General features: G+C 53.8%; 4 protein-coding genes across 4 annotated transcripts; 2 read left to right on the forward strand and 2 right to left on the reverse strand.

Annotated features, from left to right (window-relative positions):
- Window positions 1–729: 729 nt before the first annotated feature.
- Window positions 730–1,582, forward strand: CkaCkLH20_11576 (short chain dehydrogenase; the record flags this gene model as incomplete). The annotated part of the gene is made up of 2 exons (XM_038894290.1): window positions 730–1,227; window positions 1,289–1,582. The coding sequence occupies 2 exons, from the start codon at window positions 730–732 to the stop codon at window positions 1,580–1,582; spliced, it is 792 nt and encodes a 263-aa protein (XP_038740365.1).
- A 1,512-nt stretch (window positions 1,583–3,094) lies between these two features.
- Window positions 3,095–13,609, forward strand: CkaCkLH20_11577 (filament-forming protein; the record flags this gene model as incomplete). Its single annotated transcript, XM_038894291.1, has 8 exons — window positions 3,095–3,319; window positions 3,397–3,516; window positions 3,577–3,708; window positions 3,824–4,445; window positions 4,493–4,846; window positions 7,205–7,486; window positions 7,554–12,959; window positions 13,014–13,609. The coding sequence occupies 8 exons, from the start codon at window positions 3,095–3,097 to the stop codon at window positions 13,607–13,609; spliced, it is 7,737 nt and encodes a 2,578-aa protein (XP_038740366.1).
- A 430-nt stretch (window positions 13,610–14,039) lies between these two features.
- CkaCkLH20_11578 (uncharacterized protein) lies at window positions 14,040–15,968 on the reverse strand (the record flags this gene model as incomplete). Its single annotated transcript, XM_038894292.1, has 4 exons — window positions 14,040–14,824; window positions 14,880–15,396; window positions 15,452–15,799; window positions 15,864–15,968. 4 exons carry the CDS (start codon window positions 15,966–15,968, stop codon window positions 14,040–14,042), a joined length of 1,755 nt encoding a protein of 584 aa, XP_038740367.1.
- A 1,672-nt stretch (window positions 15,969–17,640) lies between these two features.
- Window positions 17,641–18,771, reverse strand: CkaCkLH20_11579 (uncharacterized protein; the record flags this gene model as incomplete). The annotated part of the gene is made up of 1 exon (XM_038894293.1): window positions 17,641–18,771. One exon carries the CDS (start codon window positions 18,769–18,771, stop codon window positions 17,641–17,643), a length of 1,131 nt encoding a protein of 376 aa, XP_038740368.1.
- Between the last annotated feature and the right edge of the window lie 357 nt (window positions 18,772–19,128).

Raw genomic sequence — 19,128 nt, forward strand, 5'->3', positions numbered from 1 at the left:
ATTGGATCATGTTTCATACGATTATGTGATCTTGGCCAGTAGAGTGATGAGAAATAATAAAATCTTTAGATATTGATATTGAGCTTCGGGCCTCTTGTTGTTTATGGTACCCGAAAGTAAACGTTGATGACGAAAGATCGATAAGGTCATGACGGTTGAGCCTCCTCTGGTAATTTCTCACGCCGACGATTTCCCCTCTCGTCAAAACTCTTCCTTCATGGCCCGTCCCGTCTGCAGGGGAGAGCAGGGATAGTCCAGATCCCCAGATTTGTCCCCACGACCTCTACAGACTACATGTGACATGTAATTGCCAAATGAAGATCAGTGCGTAACCTGGACTGAGGGATCAAATGGAAAAGGCCAGCCTTTCAAACTTGGCAATGACAAGTATTTGACTCTGTCGAATATATAAAACCGCGCAAATGGGCTCACTATTTCAAAGACTCAGGATATCAACAGATCACCCTCCTTTCTCAGTCTTTCAATCATAATCTGTTGACGATAACGTCATTCACCGGTAACTAATAATGTCAGCCTACGAAGTCAGAGGGAAGTTCGCCATCGTGACAGGTGCAGGCTCTGGTACGTTGATTCCAAACGCCCTCGGACCTTCAGCTCGTAATCTTATTGTTCATGCTCTTAGGTATCAACCATGCCTTCGTACGAAGGTTGCTAGAGGCTGGATGTTCTGTCATTATGGCGGACCTCAAACTCACACCAGAGGCCGAAATGACTCTGAAAAGTCACTCAAGACAGAACTCTGAGAAGAATGGCGCCTATGCCGTCTTCCATGAGACGGATCTCGTTGACTGGAGCCAAATCAACTCCTTATGGGACACTGCACTCAGAACCTTTCCACAAGTAGACATCGTCTGCAACGGCGCAGGTGTTTATGAGCCTCCATACAGTTCCTTTTGGACCCTTCCAGGTGTTTCTCCTTTGGCCGAAGACGCTGCAGACGCCAAGGTTGGCCAGTACAAAACCTTCAGCATCAATACTATCGCACCAATCCGACTGGCACAGATCGCCATTGATTACTGGCTGCAGAATCGAAGTATTCAGGGTAATCTAATCTGGGTTGCTAGCATAGGAGGTTATGTCCACTCAGTGCATACGCCCATGTACTTTGCCAGCAAAGCAGCGATTGTCAGCATGGTAAAGAGTCTTGGCCGACTTCGGAAGGAGGTTGGTATTAGGAACGCAGCAGTCTGCCCCGGTGCAACTTATGTAAGTCAATTAAGTCCTGCTATGTCCGAACTGACGACTGATACCATTTGACTTGTAACAGACCCCGATCTTCCAGCCCGAGTACTGCCGGGACCGGATTCGCCCCGATGACCTGCACATGACACCACAACAGCTAGCAGGTGTAATGATGCGCGTGCTGACCGAGCCCGAGTTTGGTGACGGGAACATTGTTGAGGCAATGATGCTTGGAAACAAGAAGAATTCTTCTCTGGGCGTGCGTGAAGTACCCATGCATTTGCTCTACCCATCCTGCGGTGCCGGAGAGGACCATCACTTGGTGGAAGAGGAGGAGAAGATGGTGGGGCATCTCAAGGAACATGGCATGCGGGGTTAGACGGACCAGACTGAGCTCTGTGGTGTTGGAAACTTTCAATGGCTCATCTTTCAAGATATATCACAGCTTCGCACTTCTCAGATGGTGTCTCATTCGACTCAAGTGTCATGTTCTGAATTCTCAAACACCGAAAAAGCAACAAGAGAAGTGGAGGTTGCTCCCTACAAGTGGACCTGAGGAAGATGTTGAAGAGCCCCAACTCCACAACACTAGACTTCAATTCCACGACTCAAATTTGGCTAGACCGTTAGACCTCCACATCACAACACCGCGTGTGGGTATGAGTTTTCTTCCGGCCGCTCTGTACATCCACCTGTGATCCATAAGATTTCATGGACCACGAACGGGAGGGTGGCCGAGTTGGTTATGGCGCCAGGTTAAGGTCAGCTTAACATCTGTTTCCTGGTGGGGCAACCCGCGCGAGTTCGAGTCTCGTCCCTCTCAGTTTCCATTTTTGCTTGACGGTGGATTGCTGTCAGATTCCACATTTTTAGAAAGAGTGCCTTTCTTTTTATCATGTGGACTGGGAGTGTTGTATAGGTACTGTTTGGGGGCACGTATGTTTGTTTCCAATGTATTGGGGCGCACGTTGGATGATGAGGTGCACTCACGTTAACCTAGTCTCTATCAATTTGTTCATAAGGAACAACCATTAGTACTTGTTGGAGTTAAGTAACATACTTACTGTTGAGACTTTCTCTACGACTCGTGTGATCTTCACATGAAAGATTTGCGCAAGTTTACTTATTGAGTCAAGGTATTAACACACGATGAGTTACCGCAGAATACATGAGTGAAGGAAGTCGTGCCATCGCCATCCACCCCCTTTCAAGAAGCCGGAAACTCAGGTATTGGTTAACCAAGAAACTTGACTAGTATCTCTCATCGATTTTGGTCTCTTAGTCGTCAACGAGTCAATACTGGATGAACGAGGGGGGCCCACGACCATGCCATGGGTGCGACACAAATAGCTAGCGGGTGGGTTTGCCATTACACGCCACGCAGCATGCACTCCAAACCGGCACTGATCTAAACAGACGAATGCTATCTCATCTGATCTGAGCTGGAAGATCCGAATTAGCTTTTTGGGAGTGTCTCAGCGCAGATGAGACGGACGGATCAGTCCGGTTGCATCGTGCGGGCGGCAGCAGCGGCGTGTAATTCCGGCGTCCCAAATGACTAAGGTAACACCCGACTTCAGGACACCAGAATGGAACGTGGGGTGACGAGACTTTCCATCCGCGATTTAACGACCGGCCATCCACGGATCCCACCTGTCATGTTAGCCGATCAGGCAGTATAAGGAGGTGTTGTTCCCCGCATATTTCGGCAAGAAAGAATGACGCCGGACACCTCCCGTAAGCTATTTGACGAATTTGACGCAGAAGAACAGCCCGTGTCGTGTGTTTTATGGCTAGAAGGTCAACCGTAGCCCACTGACAGCTTCTACCTTGTTAATGCTCACGCTTGTCTCCCTTCAAATACCGTCACTGCATCCGGAGTATCACCAACATGGACACTGCCCTGAATAAACTGTCTCAAGGGCATCCCAACTTAGCCCTGGCCGGGCTAATTGCTGCTCTGTTAGTACTGGCCTTGAGCTGGCATTGGCGGGAGGATAAGCCATACCGCGGCTTCAGACTGATCGGCCAAGAGCGCGGAGAGTGGTCCTATGAGAAGGCTCGGTTGAGATTCAACACAAATGCAATTGAGCTTCTTAGAGATGGATTTGAGCAGGTAAGACCGCGCCTCTCTCTATTTGAGAAATCTCCTCTCAATCCCATCTAGTGCGACGGGGTCTGACTTGCTCGTAGACAGATGGAAAACCATTCCAAATCTTATCACCCTTCGGTCCCCTAGTGATGCTTCCGCCGCAGATGTCTGAAGAGATCCGGAATGACAAGCGACTCACCTTTACCGGTTTCATTGACAGGGTAGGCATTTGCGTTATGTTCCATCGTGCTGAAGCAAGGCTGACTGGTCTCATCACGAAGCAATGGCTCACTCGTTATCCCGGCCTCAGCGTTCTTCAAGAGGGGCTTAGGGGAGACATAATTCAAGAAGCAATCCGCAGAAACCTCAACCAGGAACTCAGTATGCTCCGTCTCAGCCAACAACAGTTGAGTGTTCACTAAGAGGCATTTGTAGTGTACCTGACGGAACGACTCTGTGAGGAAACATCTATTATCCTCGAAGAACAACTGCCAACAACGCAAGGTAGTCATTTCCTCCTCCCGATAGGTTCTCGTGTACTCTGCTCACTATGAAGTTCTTTCAGAATGGCAAGAAGTCAAGTTCTTCCCAGTGTCCCTACAACTCGCCGCCCGCCTCTCCGCCAAGATCCTTCTCGGCGACAGACTGTGTCGTTCCAAAGAATGGATTGCCGTCTCTATAAATTTCGCAGGCGTAGTTCTCACAGCAGGTCGCGCCCTCCGCGCTTGGCCCGTCCTCCTCCGCCCACTTGTTCACCGCTTCATCCCGAAACTCAAATTCCTTCGCTCTCAAGTCGCGCAGGCTCGCAAAATCATGGAGCCCGAACTAGCTGCTCGAAGACAGGCACGAACAGAAATGGAGAAGCCCATGGACTCACTTTCGTGGATCGACGACGTCCGGCGCGGGAGGGAGTTCGATGTGGTTGCGGGACAGTTGTTCTTAACGTTCGCCGCTATTCATACGACTTCTTCGGTCTTGACAGCATTTATGTACGATATTCTGGCCAATCCAGAGTATTTTACTCTGTTGAGGGAAGAGATAGTTCGCGTCTTCTCAGAAGAGGAAGGCTGGAGCAAAAACAGCCTATACAAGCTGAAGCTGATGGACAGCTGCCTCAAAGAGAGCCAGCGCCTACACATACTGGGACCACGTAACTACCGCCAAGTCCCGCGACGAACAGTTGCTGACATACGATAGACATGATGAACCGCAAAGTCGAGATGCCAGTAACTCTTTCCGACGGAACCTATCTTCCAGAAGGTGTTCATGTCACCGTTTCAGCCCACAACACCCGCGACCCAGCTCTCTGGGGGCCTGATCCGGACGAATTCGACGGAAAACGGTTCCTCCGCATGCGAGAGCAAGCTGGACAGGAGAACCGGTGGCAATTTGTCTCCACGAGTCCCGAGTTCCTCGCGTTTGGACATGGTATGCACGCATGCCCCGGCCGATTCTTCGCAAGCAATGAGATGAAGATTGTGCTTGCGCATCTTGTCATGAACTACGATTGGAAAATCATCGGGGACAAGGCGCCGGGGAGTGTGTTTAAGAGTCGGTTTGTGCCGGATCCGAAGACCGTCATTGGGTGTAGAAGAAGGGAACCAGAGATACAATTATAAGAAAAGAAAAGGCATGATGCTCAAGAGTCTACGCATGGAATGGGCTTCGGCAACATCTTTGCTCTGTTCAGTATGTCTAGGAGAGGTGATTCGGTATGGGAAAAAGGCAAAAAGAGAACTGGAAGCTTCAATCGCTGTCGGGAATTGAGCCCGACGTGGGGGTCGAACCCACAACCTTGAGATTAAGAGTCTCACGCTCTACCGATTGAGCTAGCCGGGCGAATTGAACCCAGTGCTGGCTGGAATTGTTGAGTTAGATGCTGCCCAGTTCGTGTTATGGAGCGAGAGAAGCTGGGAGTGGGAATTCGGGTGAAAAGTTTTCAACGGCCATGGTGGGCGGCAGGGCTAAGCGGGGCCGGAGTCAGGTCCGGGTGGGGCCGCGAACCGAGCGCGGAATTCATCAGTGTGCCTGAGTCGGTTCGTCTAGTTTTTGCGGCAATGTTCACTGCAAATCGTGCTTTTAGAGTTGAAGAATGTCTGGAGCCGTTTCAAACATCTATGCTCTTATTTCCCTGGTTCCTAGAGATTAGAAACAGGGAACAATGAACCGGTTCGCAAATTGCATTTCGGGCACTGAACGAAGTTCTTGGACATGTGAAACCTGCGGTTGGTTGTTTCACTAGGTGAATAAAACATACAAAAGATTCATCTTGGATATCGATTGGAACCAACAATACATATGGCTTTGACTAAGAAATCATCTTCGTACTTCTGCTACAGATATTCTCGCAAGTCGCAAAACACATCGCAGGATTGGATAATGCCAAAAGAATCATGGCGTATTTGCGAATCTGAAATGAGTATCCGTTGTGAAGCATAGACAGTCCAACTGATTTCTCGCGCTTGCGTCAAAACTGCAGCAGCAGTACGCTCAAGAACGGGTTCTTCACTTACAGATTCTGGGTTCTGGTTGACTTCAAGGGCTGAGGGCTTCACGCTGACACCACCGCTTTGCGAGCCCCAGGTCTCCTAGCGGTCGCAAAAGGTGCTGCAAATAACTATTACACTTTTAAAGGCAGAAAGGAGAGACCCGGGGCCGACCTTTCAGGGTCGGAAGCGACAAGTTGCATCCTTCTCTGTCATGAACACCTCCGAGATGGTTGCCTGCAGCTATTTCCACAGGTGGGCCGGCCAGAATACTCAGATTAGCTCGAGAAATGGTTCTGAAGTCGCAGAGCTCAAAAGAGTAGTCCGAAAGGGCGGAGAAGCTTGTTGTGGTAACTCCCGTCGATCTTGCGATTTCTTTCACCTTGTAGGCACGTCTCCACCTTTTTGGAAACTTACAGCACGACTCCTCAACTCCACGTCTGGTATGAACGACTTAGTGACCTGAACCAGTAGTGATCCGACCCGTTCATAAAAGAAGTGGTTGAAAAGTAGTGCTGAAGCTGAAGGTGACTTCTTCGGGTTAGTTCTTTGTGCTTATAATTACAATCTAATATCGCGCTCACCTATGTTTTCTCTAGCTACCATTCTAAATCATTGCAGATAAGAGCCACCTCAGCAAGACACATTATATCAGCTGAAACAATCTGAAATACTCTGTACTTGAAAGTAATAAAGCTTTGGCTCAAGATACCTAGGTTCCTGCAGTCAATGCCTGGCCAAGCTTCTCCTTCGTTGATGAGCCCTTGAGGTGGTAGGGGGCTCACCGACTGACACCGAGATCACCGAATCCGCCAGGATTTGCTTCCCAACTTTCGGTGTAAGATACGTACCTACGTCCGGTGACTAAGAAACGGGTGCACGTCCCCACTTCCCAAGCTCCAGATTCGTCGTTCGGTGGATCTTCGGCGAAACAAGGTAGCTGCAGCTCTCGCGCCTGTGATTGGCCCGAAAAAGTGACTTTCTGTCACTGGCGGTAGCAGCTTCTCCAGATGGACCGTGCTTCGCCTTACACCAGCAGCCTTGCGTCGTTGCTCAGGCCGCCTACCGCCCGTTGGTTCAGAAAACATCAGGTCGCCCCAGCCCCAAAATCTTGCGATCTTTTCTCCTGTATCCGTAGACGCGAACCATCACCCAGCACGTCGTCGTCGGATTGAATTTCGACGACACCTACACCTCGGAAAGTATCGTCTGGGTCGCTATCGTCTAAGGGCAAGGCACTTGCCTTCAGTTTCCTTTGTTATTGTACTACTTTTCACTTTCCTCTTGCGTAAGACCTTCCAACTGGCGGGGCGCAGCTACGCGACAACCATCACCGCCAATCGACACCGCAACGACGACACTTTTCGAGACAGCTCCTGTTCGATGTTGAGGAGCCGAACTTGAGGCACAATCACAATGGCAGCGGCGGTGGACATAGGCTACGTAGCCGGCCACCTCGGCTTGTCCGAGTCGACTGTGTCGACCGTCACGACCGAACCCACCCCAGACCTCGTCGCGAGTCTCCTCGGAGCCGTCATCGCCAAGGCTCGCGAGTACGACGAGCTTTACGCGCAGAAGCTGCAGGTTGACATTGAGCTCGAGAGCGCGCACCACAGTGCCGAGTCGAGATGTCAGAGCTTCAAAGCGACCGCCGACAAGGCTTTGAAGGATGTGGAGGAAGTCCGCCAGAAACTCAAGGAAGAAGGTTTGTACTGCTATGTGCCCTCGACGCATACGTATCCGCACCTCATTTGCTAACTTCGCGACTACAGAGACGAAACGCCAAACGGTCGAAAACGAGCTTCAATCCCTCAAGTCCCGCGGCTCCGACTACGATTCCGAGATCACAACCCTCCGTGACCGCATCGAGTCGCTGCAATCCTCCAACCGTGCGAATATGGCGCTGCTTGAATCGCGCAACGCTCGCGACGCAGAGCTCTCCGAGGAGCTCGCCAAGCAGCACCAGAAAAACGTCCAACTGAATAAGGAGATCACCGCCCTCCAGCAACAAGTCCAATCCGCCCAAGCCGCCGTGAGCAGCGCCAAGTACCGCGAAGAGTCCCTGCAACAACAACTCGATCTTGCGCGACGGAACAGCGAATGGTTCGAGACCGAGTTAAAAACCAAGAGCGATGAAGCCCTGAAATACCGCCGTGAGAAGGGAGCACGCATTGCCGAGCTGCAGCGCCAAAACGAAGACGCGAAATCCAACATCGAGGCCTTGAAGCGAAGCGAGCAACAACTCCGAGACCGACTCGAGGCTGCCCAGGCCAAGGCTGAAGAGGCTCTCATCAAGGTCCAGCAGCAACAGGAGGCCTTCGCCCGCAGCGAGGAGAGCTACAAGCACGAACTCGAGAACAAACAACGGGTCGTCGACATGACGAATCAGCTTGCCGACAGTCACAAGAAGCGTGTGCAGACCCTCGAGGGCGAGAAGGAGTCTCTGAAGGAGAAGCATGCCAACGAGATCCGTCGCGTTCAGCAGGAGCTTGAGAGAGAAAAGGAAACATGCCGCGGCCTCGAGGAGAGAGTCACCCAGCTAGAGGGTGAGATCGACGAGCTCCACGCTCGCATGGAGCAAGGACCCCCTCCCGCCACGCCTCAGACGCCCCGTATGAATGGTTCCCTTCTCGGACGACCTGGCTCACCTTTCGCGACTCCTGCTTCCGCACGCAGCAAGTCTGCCATCACCGCGACCCAAGCTATCGACGAGCTCTACAAAGTCAAGGGCCAGCTTGCAGGCGAGAAGCGACGCAACCAGCAGCTCGCCGAGGAGCTAGACAACATGATCGCTCTCCTCGAGGCCAAGACCCCTGAAATTGAGGAGCTCCAAAACGAGGCCGACACCCTGCGAGCTGAGATCACAAGAATGTCTGAGCTCTCCCAGAGCAGTTTCGAGGAACGCGACACTGCGAAGAAGAGTGCCCGGAAGGCGGAGAGCGCTCTTGCCAATGCACAAGCCGAGTCCAAGATTCTTCGCACACAGCTTCGTGATCTTAGCACCCAGATCCAGATGCTTGTCTTCAACATGCATGCCCGCGAGAAGGGTCTGGAGCAGCTCACTCGCGAGGAGACCGTCCGTTTGGAACAACTGTCCCGTGGTGAAATTACCGAGGGCGCTCTTTCCGACATGTCCGATACCCACCAATTCATCACGCAAAAGTTTATCGTCTTCAAGGACATCCAAGAACTCCAAGCCAAGAACCAAGAACTGCTCCGTGTCACCCGCGAACTGGCTGAGCAGATGGAGAGCGAGGAGGCTGTTGCTGCCAAGAGTCAAGCTGTCGAGGACCACCAATCAGTGGAGCGCCTGCAGCAAGAACTCGCCAACATGATCGACGAGACCAAGTCTCTGAGAACGACGATGGAGAGTTTCAAGGCTGAGCGTGACATGTTCCGTCGTCTGCTCCAGCAAAAAGCAAGCGCCGGGGAGCTTGCCTCTATCTTGGGCGGCTCTGAGGACGGCCAGCGCCAGCCTCTCGCTAGCATCGAGACGGACGAAGGCGATGGCGTGTCCCCGTCAGCTGCTCTCCGCGCCCTGCAGGTGGAATTCGACACCTACCGAAACGATGAAGAATCTGTCCGCCGGTCACTCAGAGAACAGATTGACAGACTCTCGGGCGAGAAGAACTCCCTCCAGGGCGAGATTGCGAAGATCACCAGCCAAATCACCCTGGCTTCTGAACGTTACGAGATGTTGCACTCTAACTTTGTTGCCCTGCAGAGCGAGAACAAGGAGCTTCAGAAACGAAACAACTCCCTGTCCGAAGACTCCATCAAACAGGAGATTCGGGTGCAACAGGTTGCCGAAGAACTTGTTGATGCAAAGGGTTTGCTCGAGAGCATCCGCAACGAGGCGGCTAACCTCAAGGCCGAGAAGAAGCTCTGGAAGGATATACAGGATCGACTCAACCAAGACAATGAGAATCTCGTCCAGGAGAAGACTCGACTCAACACGCTTCTGGCCACGCAACAGTCGATGCAGAATGAGCGCGATATTTCCGAATCAGAGTTTAGACGCAAGACGCAGACGAAGATCGACAGCCTCGAGCAAGAACTGACCGCCACGAAACGGAAGCTGTCGGAAGAGATGGAAGAGGGGAAGAAGCTTCAGCTCAGGAAAGAGTTTGATGCCCGCGAGGCGCAGAAGCGGATTGACGAGCTCTCGACTAGCCTCAGCCAGATTCGTGAAGAGCACGTCGCCGTTAAGACCAGCCGTGACCACCTGCAAGCTCGTGTCGACGAGCTCACTATCGAACTTCGCAACGCTGAGGAACGTGTCGGCAGACTGCAGCCGCGACCCACGCCTCGTCCGGGCACCCTGGCGCTCCCGACACAGACCAACGAGGACAACGAGGAGGAGGTTCGCGAGCTCATCAACGAGGTTTCAGATCTCAAGAGAGAGCTCGACATCGCCAAGGCTCAGTTGGACAACGCGAAGGAGCAGACCGAATCCTACAAGCAACTAAGCGAGCAGAATGAGGAGGCCCTCGCCGACATAACGTCTTCCCAGGACCAGTTCAGAGAAGAAATGGAATCTGCGCTGTCTGGCAAGGACGCCAAGATCAAGGAGTTGGAACAGCGTGTCGAGGACTTGTCGTCCGAATTGGCGAATTCCAACAAGGAGCTCTCTCACCTTCGCGACTCCCAAAACGAGGTGTCCCGAAAGTTCGACGATGAGAAGGCAATCTTGGATGACGAGATTAAGCGGTTGAAGGAGGAGGCCGATCGATACTCCGAAGCTGCCAAATTCCACCAACAAGACCTTCGTGCACAGTCTGAGATAACTGCCAAGGCTCAACAAGATTACGAGCAGGAGCTCGTCAAGCACGCCGAGGCGGCCAAATTGGTTCAGCAACTCAGAACCGAGTATAACGAGTTGAAGAGCCAAACTGCCACGCTGAAGGCAGAGGCCGAGTCGGCCAAGGTCACTCTCACGCAAAGTGAGAGCTCATGGGAGGAACGCCGCCAACGCTTGGAGCAAGAGATGGTCGAGATCAAGGCTCGTCGCGACGACGTCAACGCTCAGAACAAACTGCTTCACGAGCAACTTGAAAGCATCACCTCACAGTTCTCGGCATTGAAGCAGAACAGAGCGGTATCGACGGAAGATGGCACCGGTAATGACGAAGGCGGCAACGACAGCGCCGCCGACGGTCTTCGCGAGCTGAACAACTATCTCAGACGAGAGAAGGAGATTCTCGAGGTTCAATACGATCTCAAGGTGCAGGAAGCCAAGCGCCTGCAACAACAACTCGAGTACTCCCAATCGCAGCTTGACGAAGCTCGCTTGAAGCTTGACCAGGAACGCCGCGCAACGGCTGAGAGTGGCCAAACATCAATCGCCCACAAGGACTTGATGGACAAGCTCAACGAGCTGAATCTGTACCGCGAAAGTAGTGCCACTCTTCGGAACGAGCTTGCCCAGGCACGAACCCAGATTGCGGAGAAGAACAACAAGATCGAGGAGTTAGAGGCCAAGGTCCAGCCCCTCGAAGCTAGAATTGAGGAACTTCAAACCCAGAAGGGCTTCCTGGAGGAAGAGATCAAGCAAGTCCAGGAGGATCGTGACAGATGGCAGAAGCGAACCGAGGGCATCCTTACGAAGTACGGCCGCGTCGACCCTGCCGAGATGGAGCAGCTCAAACAGACAATCACCGAATTGCAGGCAGAGCGCGACGCCTTGAAGGAGTCCGAAGCACCTCTTCGAGCCGAGATTGAGGAGACCAAACAAACTTTGGAGACGGAGAGGGCAAACTGGCAAAACACTCGTCAGCGAATGACGGAGCAATTCAAGGAGAGGTCGAGGAAGATCACGGGCGAGCGGAACGAGGCTCTCACCGCCAAGAACGACGCTGTCGCGGAAAAGGATGCCGCCATTGCTGAGAAGGAACAACTTCTGCAGCAGCTCACTACAGCAAATACTGAACTGGAGACGACGCGGCAGAGCCTGCAAGTTTCGACGCAGCAACAGACCGAATTCGAGCAGCAAATTCAGAGCTTCCAGCAGCAGGTTCAGAAGTTGCAACAGGACGCGCAAGCGAATGGGCAGACAGCCCAGCCTGCCCCTGTCGCGCAGCCCCCCGCCGACTCCTCTCCGCCAGTATCAAATGAGGTCGTTGCTCAGCTTGAACAGCAGCTTGCCGAGATTCGCAGCCAGCTGGATGCTGTATCCGCCCAAAAAGCGACCGCCGAGCAGGAGCTTGAGAACCTGCGTGCGCAGCTCCAGACTGTCGTTACCGAGAGGGATCAAGCTGTTCAAGCCGCTCAGCAGGCTGTTCAGTCCCAGCAAAACACTGCAGCCGAGCCCACTCAACCCGCGCCGTCAGAAACTGCCGCGATTAATGGCGCAAGCGGACTGTCAGATGAGGAGCGCAAGGCACTGGAAGAAAAGATTGCCGCCGCAGAGGCCAAGGCGGCAGAGTGCGAGCGCAAGGCCCAGGAGCTGGAGGAGAACATCACCCAGACCATCAAGGAGCGGTCCGACAAGATGCGTAACGCCCTCAACGAGAAGTTGCGCCAGTCCCGCGAGAAGCTGGAGGCAGAGTTTCAGACAAAGTTGGAGCAAGAGAAAGTCATCTGGAAGGCCGAGAACCAGAGCACCGTCCCTAGCCAGCCCTCCGAGGAGCAGTCGGCAGTCGCTGCCACGCCTATTAAGAAGCAGCCTGACTCCGATGCGGTTCCGACAACGCCGATTTCAAGCACACCTGGTGGCTCTGCAGATCTGTCGCAACTCCCTGACGGCGAAATCCGCAAGTTCCTTTCGACCAACCCAACAGTGCGGAGCATCATGTCTTCTAATCTGAGGAAGAAGCTGGAAGAGCAGACTGCCAAGGTGAAGAGCGAGACGGAGACTACTCTGAAGGCTGAGTTCGAACAGAGAATCGTCAGTGCACGCGACGAGGGCCAGATGTTGGCTCAAAAGAAGTCTGCCCTGCAAATCAATATGAAGGACAACCAGCTACGTGCCGCAAATGCGAAGATCGATGTTGTCAAAGCCGCTGCTGAGAAGACACCCCAAAGACCCGTGGGCGAGGTATGGGAAGAAGCCAAGGTCGCCAAACCAGCTCCTGCAGCTGCTCAGCCGAGCCCAGCAAAGCCTCCCGCAAACGCACCCCGACCTTCAATCTCTGGGCCACCGGCTGCCGCGCCAGCGCAAGGTGTCACCAATACGACTGGTAAGTCTCGCACGGGAAACCATCAAAACGCTACTATGTCTGACCTCTTTCAAGCCTCGACTGGACCAGTCAATCCCGCGCAGACCTCAGCTCAACCACAAAGCAACGTTTCTCAGCCTGGTACGGGCATCCCCCAGCCCGGAACCAATCTTCCTCAAGTCAAGCGTCAAATTCCTCCCCCATCAGAAACCAAACAAACAGCACCCAACGCCGGTGGAAATCCTTTTGCTGCCGCTGCCGCGGCAGGAGTCTCCAACAACGGGGCTCAGCCAAACCCCCTTGCACAATCGGCTCAGGCACAAGTGAATCCCTTTGCCCAGGCTGCTCAAGCACAAGGAGGCCAGCAGGGTTCAGCGCAGCAACCCGCAACACAGAACCAACCGGCGCAACGTAGTGGCATTCCCTTGCCCGGACGTGGTGGCGCAGCTGGTCGCGGTCGTGGCGGTACCTACGCTGCTGGTAATCGGATGTCGACCGGTGGAGCAGAGAGAGGTGGAGGTGCCGGTCGTGGCGGTCGTGGCGGTAGGGGAGGACACGCAGCGCTCAATCCCGGTGTCAATGACTTCCAGCCTGGCAACAAGAGGCCGAGAGGGGACTCCGAGGCTGGTGGCGCCGGGGGCGCGAAGAGGGCTAGAGGAGGTGGTCACTGAGTTGGTGTGAACGAGCCCATGGAGACGTGGTAATGAGGGCAGTAGTCGGGTTTCCTCCTCAGTGTCCGTACTGATATGGCTTGGTTGGTGTAGGTTCAAGAGCAAGGATGGAAAAAGAGCAGTCGGTCAGATCTGCCGGTGTGTATAGCTACAACATACTCAAAATGGACTTTTCTTATGTCTTCAGGATTGGCGTGTCAGTCTTGATCGTGATCGGCCTTATTTCAGTGGTTTATGAGGGGCTGTTATTGAGTATACCGCCTTTGACTCAGAATTTGCATTTACACATGTACAAAGTGAAGGCCTTGTATTCGAGAAGTCAGGAATCTTGTCGCTATATTCACTGATGCAAAAGCTGGCCTCTTAAAACCCCGACATAAATGGATCCCGAGAAAATAAGTCCGCCGTCGACACATACATGTACCAAAAACTACCGTCTACCAGTACCCGAATCAAGCTCGGAAAACCCCGGCGTCGACCCGGCATGCCACCCCATCCCCGGCAACTCAGCCCGCTGCTGTCCCGGTGCTTGGTACGCCGGCTGCGGCCCGCTCGGCATCTGATGAATCGGCTGTCCGTGAGCCTCGGCCAACGTGGTCTGGCCTAGAGGCATGAAGTAGCCTCCGCCCTGAAGCTCGGGCGGCAACGGCAGACTCTGCCCATACTGCATTCCAGCATGGCCCTGCAGCTCGGATGGCATCTGCTGGCCGACGGGCTGTAGCTGTCCGTTCGTGTTCGCCGGCATCTCGGGCACCGGAGGCGTGTATCCTTCTCCCGACAGCTCCGCGCCCATCGAGGGCGGGGCGTATGCGGAGCTGTACGCGGAGACCGGGGAGACGGTGTCTGGTCGCGGCGGAGAGCTCACCTGCGACATGCTCACCGACGGGCTTTTCGGGGGCAGGGTGGAAAGCATGGTGCCGCCCAGTTCGGGAGGGCCGGTCATCTGCGGCGTGCCCATGGTCGAAGCAATGGGGAAGCGGGGTTGAGCAGCCCTCTTCCGGCGTCGGTATAGCATGAACGCGACGAGGCCGGCGAATGTGATTGCCCCTAGCATGGCAACGATACCGCCAACAATCAAACCGATGCTGGGTCCTTTGGACTCCTTGAGAGTGCCGCTCAAGCTGCCATCCGAGCTGTCGTTCCCCGTGCCAGTAGGTTGAGGGCCTGAGGTCCCTGACCCTGTCCCGGCTTTCGCGGTAGGATACGTTTGCGCGACTAGAAATAGGATCAGTGATCGAAGTTGATCAAGAAGCAGGGGGAAGGTACTGACTGGATTCAGCAACAGTGGCAACAACTTCGCCCTTGGCAGCCTTGCAGTAGAAATCCATCACAGCAAGCGCCGAAGACACATCCTCCGACGCGGTGGAGGAGCAGTAGTACTTGATATCTGAGGTCAAAGTACTCGTGACCAAATTCGTCACACCGTCCTTCATACACATGCACGACGCCAGCGCCTTCGGGCCCTCGGGGCAGAGATACCTCGTGAGCGAGTACATCGCGTTCGACATGCCCGACTGGGCACACGGAGCCAGCGAGCTATACTGCGACAGAGCAGTGATGTAGTACGTCATGTCCCCCGGAGGCCCTGAGGGCTGAGGGAAGGCCGTAGTTCCCTTGTTCATGGCGCAGTACGCGTTGTAAAACTCGCCGGCCGACGTGACGTCGGCTGCGTTTGAGCATGAGTACCGGACGAGCGACGCTATGGATCGGCTGACGCGCGCCGAGTTGTCGTTCTTCGAGCAGATGCAAGGGGCCATGAGACTCGCGGCTTCCGGGCAGAGAGACGACTACAAGTCCGAGTTAGCCATACCCATTTCGTCCGAGTTATAGGAGCCATCATACCATCGAGCTGATGGCGTAGGAGACGCCGGACTGCGCGCAAGGCGCCATGTTGGAGAAGGCGGGAATGTCGGTGGCATACTGGGTGACGACGTTGGCCGTGGGGGTCGGAAAGTTTACTGTCGCTTCGGGGGTACAGTACTGGCTGAGGACAGCCGCGGCGCTGGTCTGGTCATCGGAGGCGGAGGAACCACAGCTATAGCTGATTGAATTGGATATCGAGGTCGAGATGGCGGCGAAGTTGTTGTTCTTGGTGCAGATGCAGGATTGCAGGTCGGTTGGGGCTTCACCGCAGGCTGAGTAGGTCTGGGAGAAGATGTTGTAGGAGATCGCCGTTTGAGCGCATGGTGCCTGTGATGGTTAGCCTGACGTACAAGTAGATTTCAGTGTCTGCAATGAAAGATGGTTAACTTACGAGTAATGTGAAGATGGATAGGTCAGTGACATAGACGATGCTGGCAGCTGCGGCAAAAGTAGTCAAGTAGATAGACAGTAATGACAGGGTCAGTATTCGCGCCATCTTATGATAAAGAGTGAGAGGCGATCAAAAGAATGGAATGACGAGAGCCGTCGAAGAAGCAGGAAGAACAGAACGAACACTTGGCGAGGATGCCGGAGGGAAAAGACATCGCTCATTCCTCGCGCGGGGAAGATGAGTACCCCCTTCGTCGTCAAGCCATAACGTATTTCGCACCCGCCTGAGCGAGCTAGCCTTACATCGTGGAGATGGAGCTTTGGTGGTCGATGGCTGATCATTCTATCGAGAGGCGTTGCCCCTGTCAAGATGGCGTCGACTACGGCCACAGCCCCTGCGAGCTGAAAAGTCGAGCTAGAGAGACAGAGACTTTGACGTGAACTCGCCCGCGCTACAGCGCTGATCGGACAGATGGATGGATTGGCGGTCCCAATACCTTGAGCTTTGCTGTAAACAATCAACCGGTTGAGTGTTTCTGGTAGCGACCAAGCAACGTCAGGGGAAAGCCTGACACGAAACCTGCGTGGAAACGGTGGAAACATCGAGGAAAGCGCGCCATTGACCGTTGGAAGAAGAGCAACAACGCCCAATAGGCGTGGCTTCACGCGAGCTTTCAGCTGCATCCGCATGGCGCTGGACAATCAAAGAAAAGAGGCGAAGATTAAGACACGGCATGGCACATGACAGGGCAACCCGTGGGTCAACGGCCACACAACCGGCCTAGAGTGAAGAAGAGCACTCCCCAGTTTGACGAATATTGCACGTAAATACTCCATTTGAATATTAAGTTGGAAAACTTATCGCAGACCCCCGAATTGAGATGATGGTGATGGTGGTGATTACCGCTCGCGCGAAAATGGGCTAGTTGCCGGCGTACGCCACAAACAGGGACCTGCAGCTGTTCGAACAGGGGCACCCAACGCCGTTGGTTTGTCCCGTCAACAATAGTGCCTCCCAACATAGGTAGCTTACGCAAAGATGCGTCCAACTGAAAGAAAACGGCAGGGGAAATGAACGGTGGAAGCTGTTGGTTGAATCAGCCCGCAGTCCATCTTTTGTTTGGTCTTTTGAGTGTCAGGACAGGGAGCTTTTCTGTGAGGTGTTGAAACTTGAGGTGAAAAGGTGGGAGGTGTATGGATTACCTAAGCCATTCTCATCTCGCACTGCCTTACGTAAGGCGTTTCTGACTAATTGAGAAAGACCCACCCGGTCGGGCACGTCAGGTGGAACTGATCGGGCCCGAGCGGGCTGGGACGGGTCCCCCGACCCGGAAGTAGCAATCGTGGTCCCGGGACGAAGGACCTCCAGGTCGCGACCGGTGCTTCCCGTGACACATCCAATGGCGTCCACTTCCAGAGTAGGTAGGCGGGGTATTCCCCTTACTTTACCTGCATTCCGCCACATCAGCCACTAAAACAAAACCGCCAAATCGAGATCTCAACCTGGATATGACAAACCAGATCACCTCACACCTCACCTGACAGCAACGTGACGTTTTGTGGCCATACATGTCAAAGTTTCTGCAGAAGCAAACTCAGAATCAGTCAGTCTCGCCAAGGTGTCCCAAAATCTTTCGGTGTGTCATATCTGCCTGAGTGGTATCAATTTCCCGCTATCTTTTGATGCAGTCTCGCTGATTGTCGCTCTTCGTCCCTCATCAAGGTCCATCACCTACCTTACCTTGTTATTGCGTCCGACCACAGTCTGATGTGTACCTTTATACCATCAATCGCGAGCCCCCGTAACCGCTCGCCACGTCTCCACCGATCGCCGTAAGCTTCTCGCCCATCTTTACCGATATCCGTCTCGATAAACTCATTCGTTTCTTATCCGAGTGCCTCTCCTCGTCCATCCCCTCGTCTTCGTCCATTGCCATCGCCTCGTCCTCCGCTGTAGTGCCCATCGCTCGACTCCCACACGTCGTGCACAGGACTTGGTCCGGCCTGACGAGCACCTCGCCGCTCACGCTCTTCCTACGGTCTCTCTCCGACATTGTGATGGCCCGCGTGGAGCTTGATCTTCTGACGACGGGGATGACATCGCCTTCTGTTGCCCGTCGGGGTATCGATCTCGTCCGTCGGTCGTCCAAGGGGAGGGATCCTCCTCTCTTGCGCTTTTCCATCTTTCGGTCCGCCGTCCTTGATGGCACTGAACCGATTGCCAGGTCCTCTTCTGTCATGAGGACTGCATCTTCCTCTTCTGTTATCATGTCCAAACCCTCCTTGGGGAATTGCGCGGAGAGGATTTCATACAGAGCGCGCCCCATGGCGTCGTGGATGAAAGGTGCCGTGAAGAGATCGCGGCACTGCTGGGTTCCATCGACCTTGTTCATACGGCCAATCTCTTCGATTTCGTCCATTGTAAGGTCGCAGTGGATCTTGACTTGGCCATTTTCAAAGTTATTCGGCCATCTGTTCCGGACAAACTGTTCGAGAAACTCCACGGCTTCGTTGATGGATTCGCGCCGTTCTTCTTCTCGCTGTTCCGCAACGACCCGGTGTCCTATAGCCTCTCGTTCTTCTTGCTCCCGTCTCTCCTGCTTCTCCTGGGCCCCCTTTGGCCACCATCTTGGCCACTGAAGGCTTTTGGAAGAAACAGCGGTGCTGACGGAAACCTCTGTGCTGGCATAAAACGTCGTGCTGCCTGATAGCACGCTGACATGGTCGTTACATTGATCCATCTTGTTGTCTTGCTCATTGACAGACTTCTGGGGTGGTTTTGGGTAGTCGACAGGCAGGATGAAGGCGACAGCGCCAAGTTCCCTATGGGCTGAATAACAACTTCCTCGGACTTCCTGATGGTCAGCCATGCTGACGGTAGAAGCTGACTCGTTTAGGAATTGTGCCATAATGGATTATCGATGCTAAGCAGCTGAAATGCGGGAAACGGTGACGACGGCAGCCTGTTTGTCTAGGTCTCCCGGCATGACGGGTTTGTCGAGAACGGCAAGGATTGATGATGAGGGTACTGCGATAAACCGAACCTGAGGGCAGCTTTGCTGGCTTAAATCTAAAAGCTCCAAGTAGAGCTGTTTGCTGCTCAAAAAGGTTTGAGGCCTTGAGGGACCGCTAACCGTATATCATGACGCCGGTGGGCTGTCTGCATCGACTCTCTCATCTTTGTGGCGCACCCTTGGTGCCGCATTCGTTCGAAAACCCTATTAAAGTTTCGCTTGTGATCTAGATAAGTAACCTGGAATAGAGGC

This window comes from Colletotrichum karsti (assembly GCF_011947395.1).
Source record: "Colletotrichum karsti strain CkLH20 chromosome Unknown Scaffold49, whole genome shotgun sequence".
NCBI classification, from domain to species: Eukaryota; Fungi; Ascomycota; class Sordariomycetes; order Glomerellales; family Glomerellaceae; genus Colletotrichum; species Colletotrichum karsti.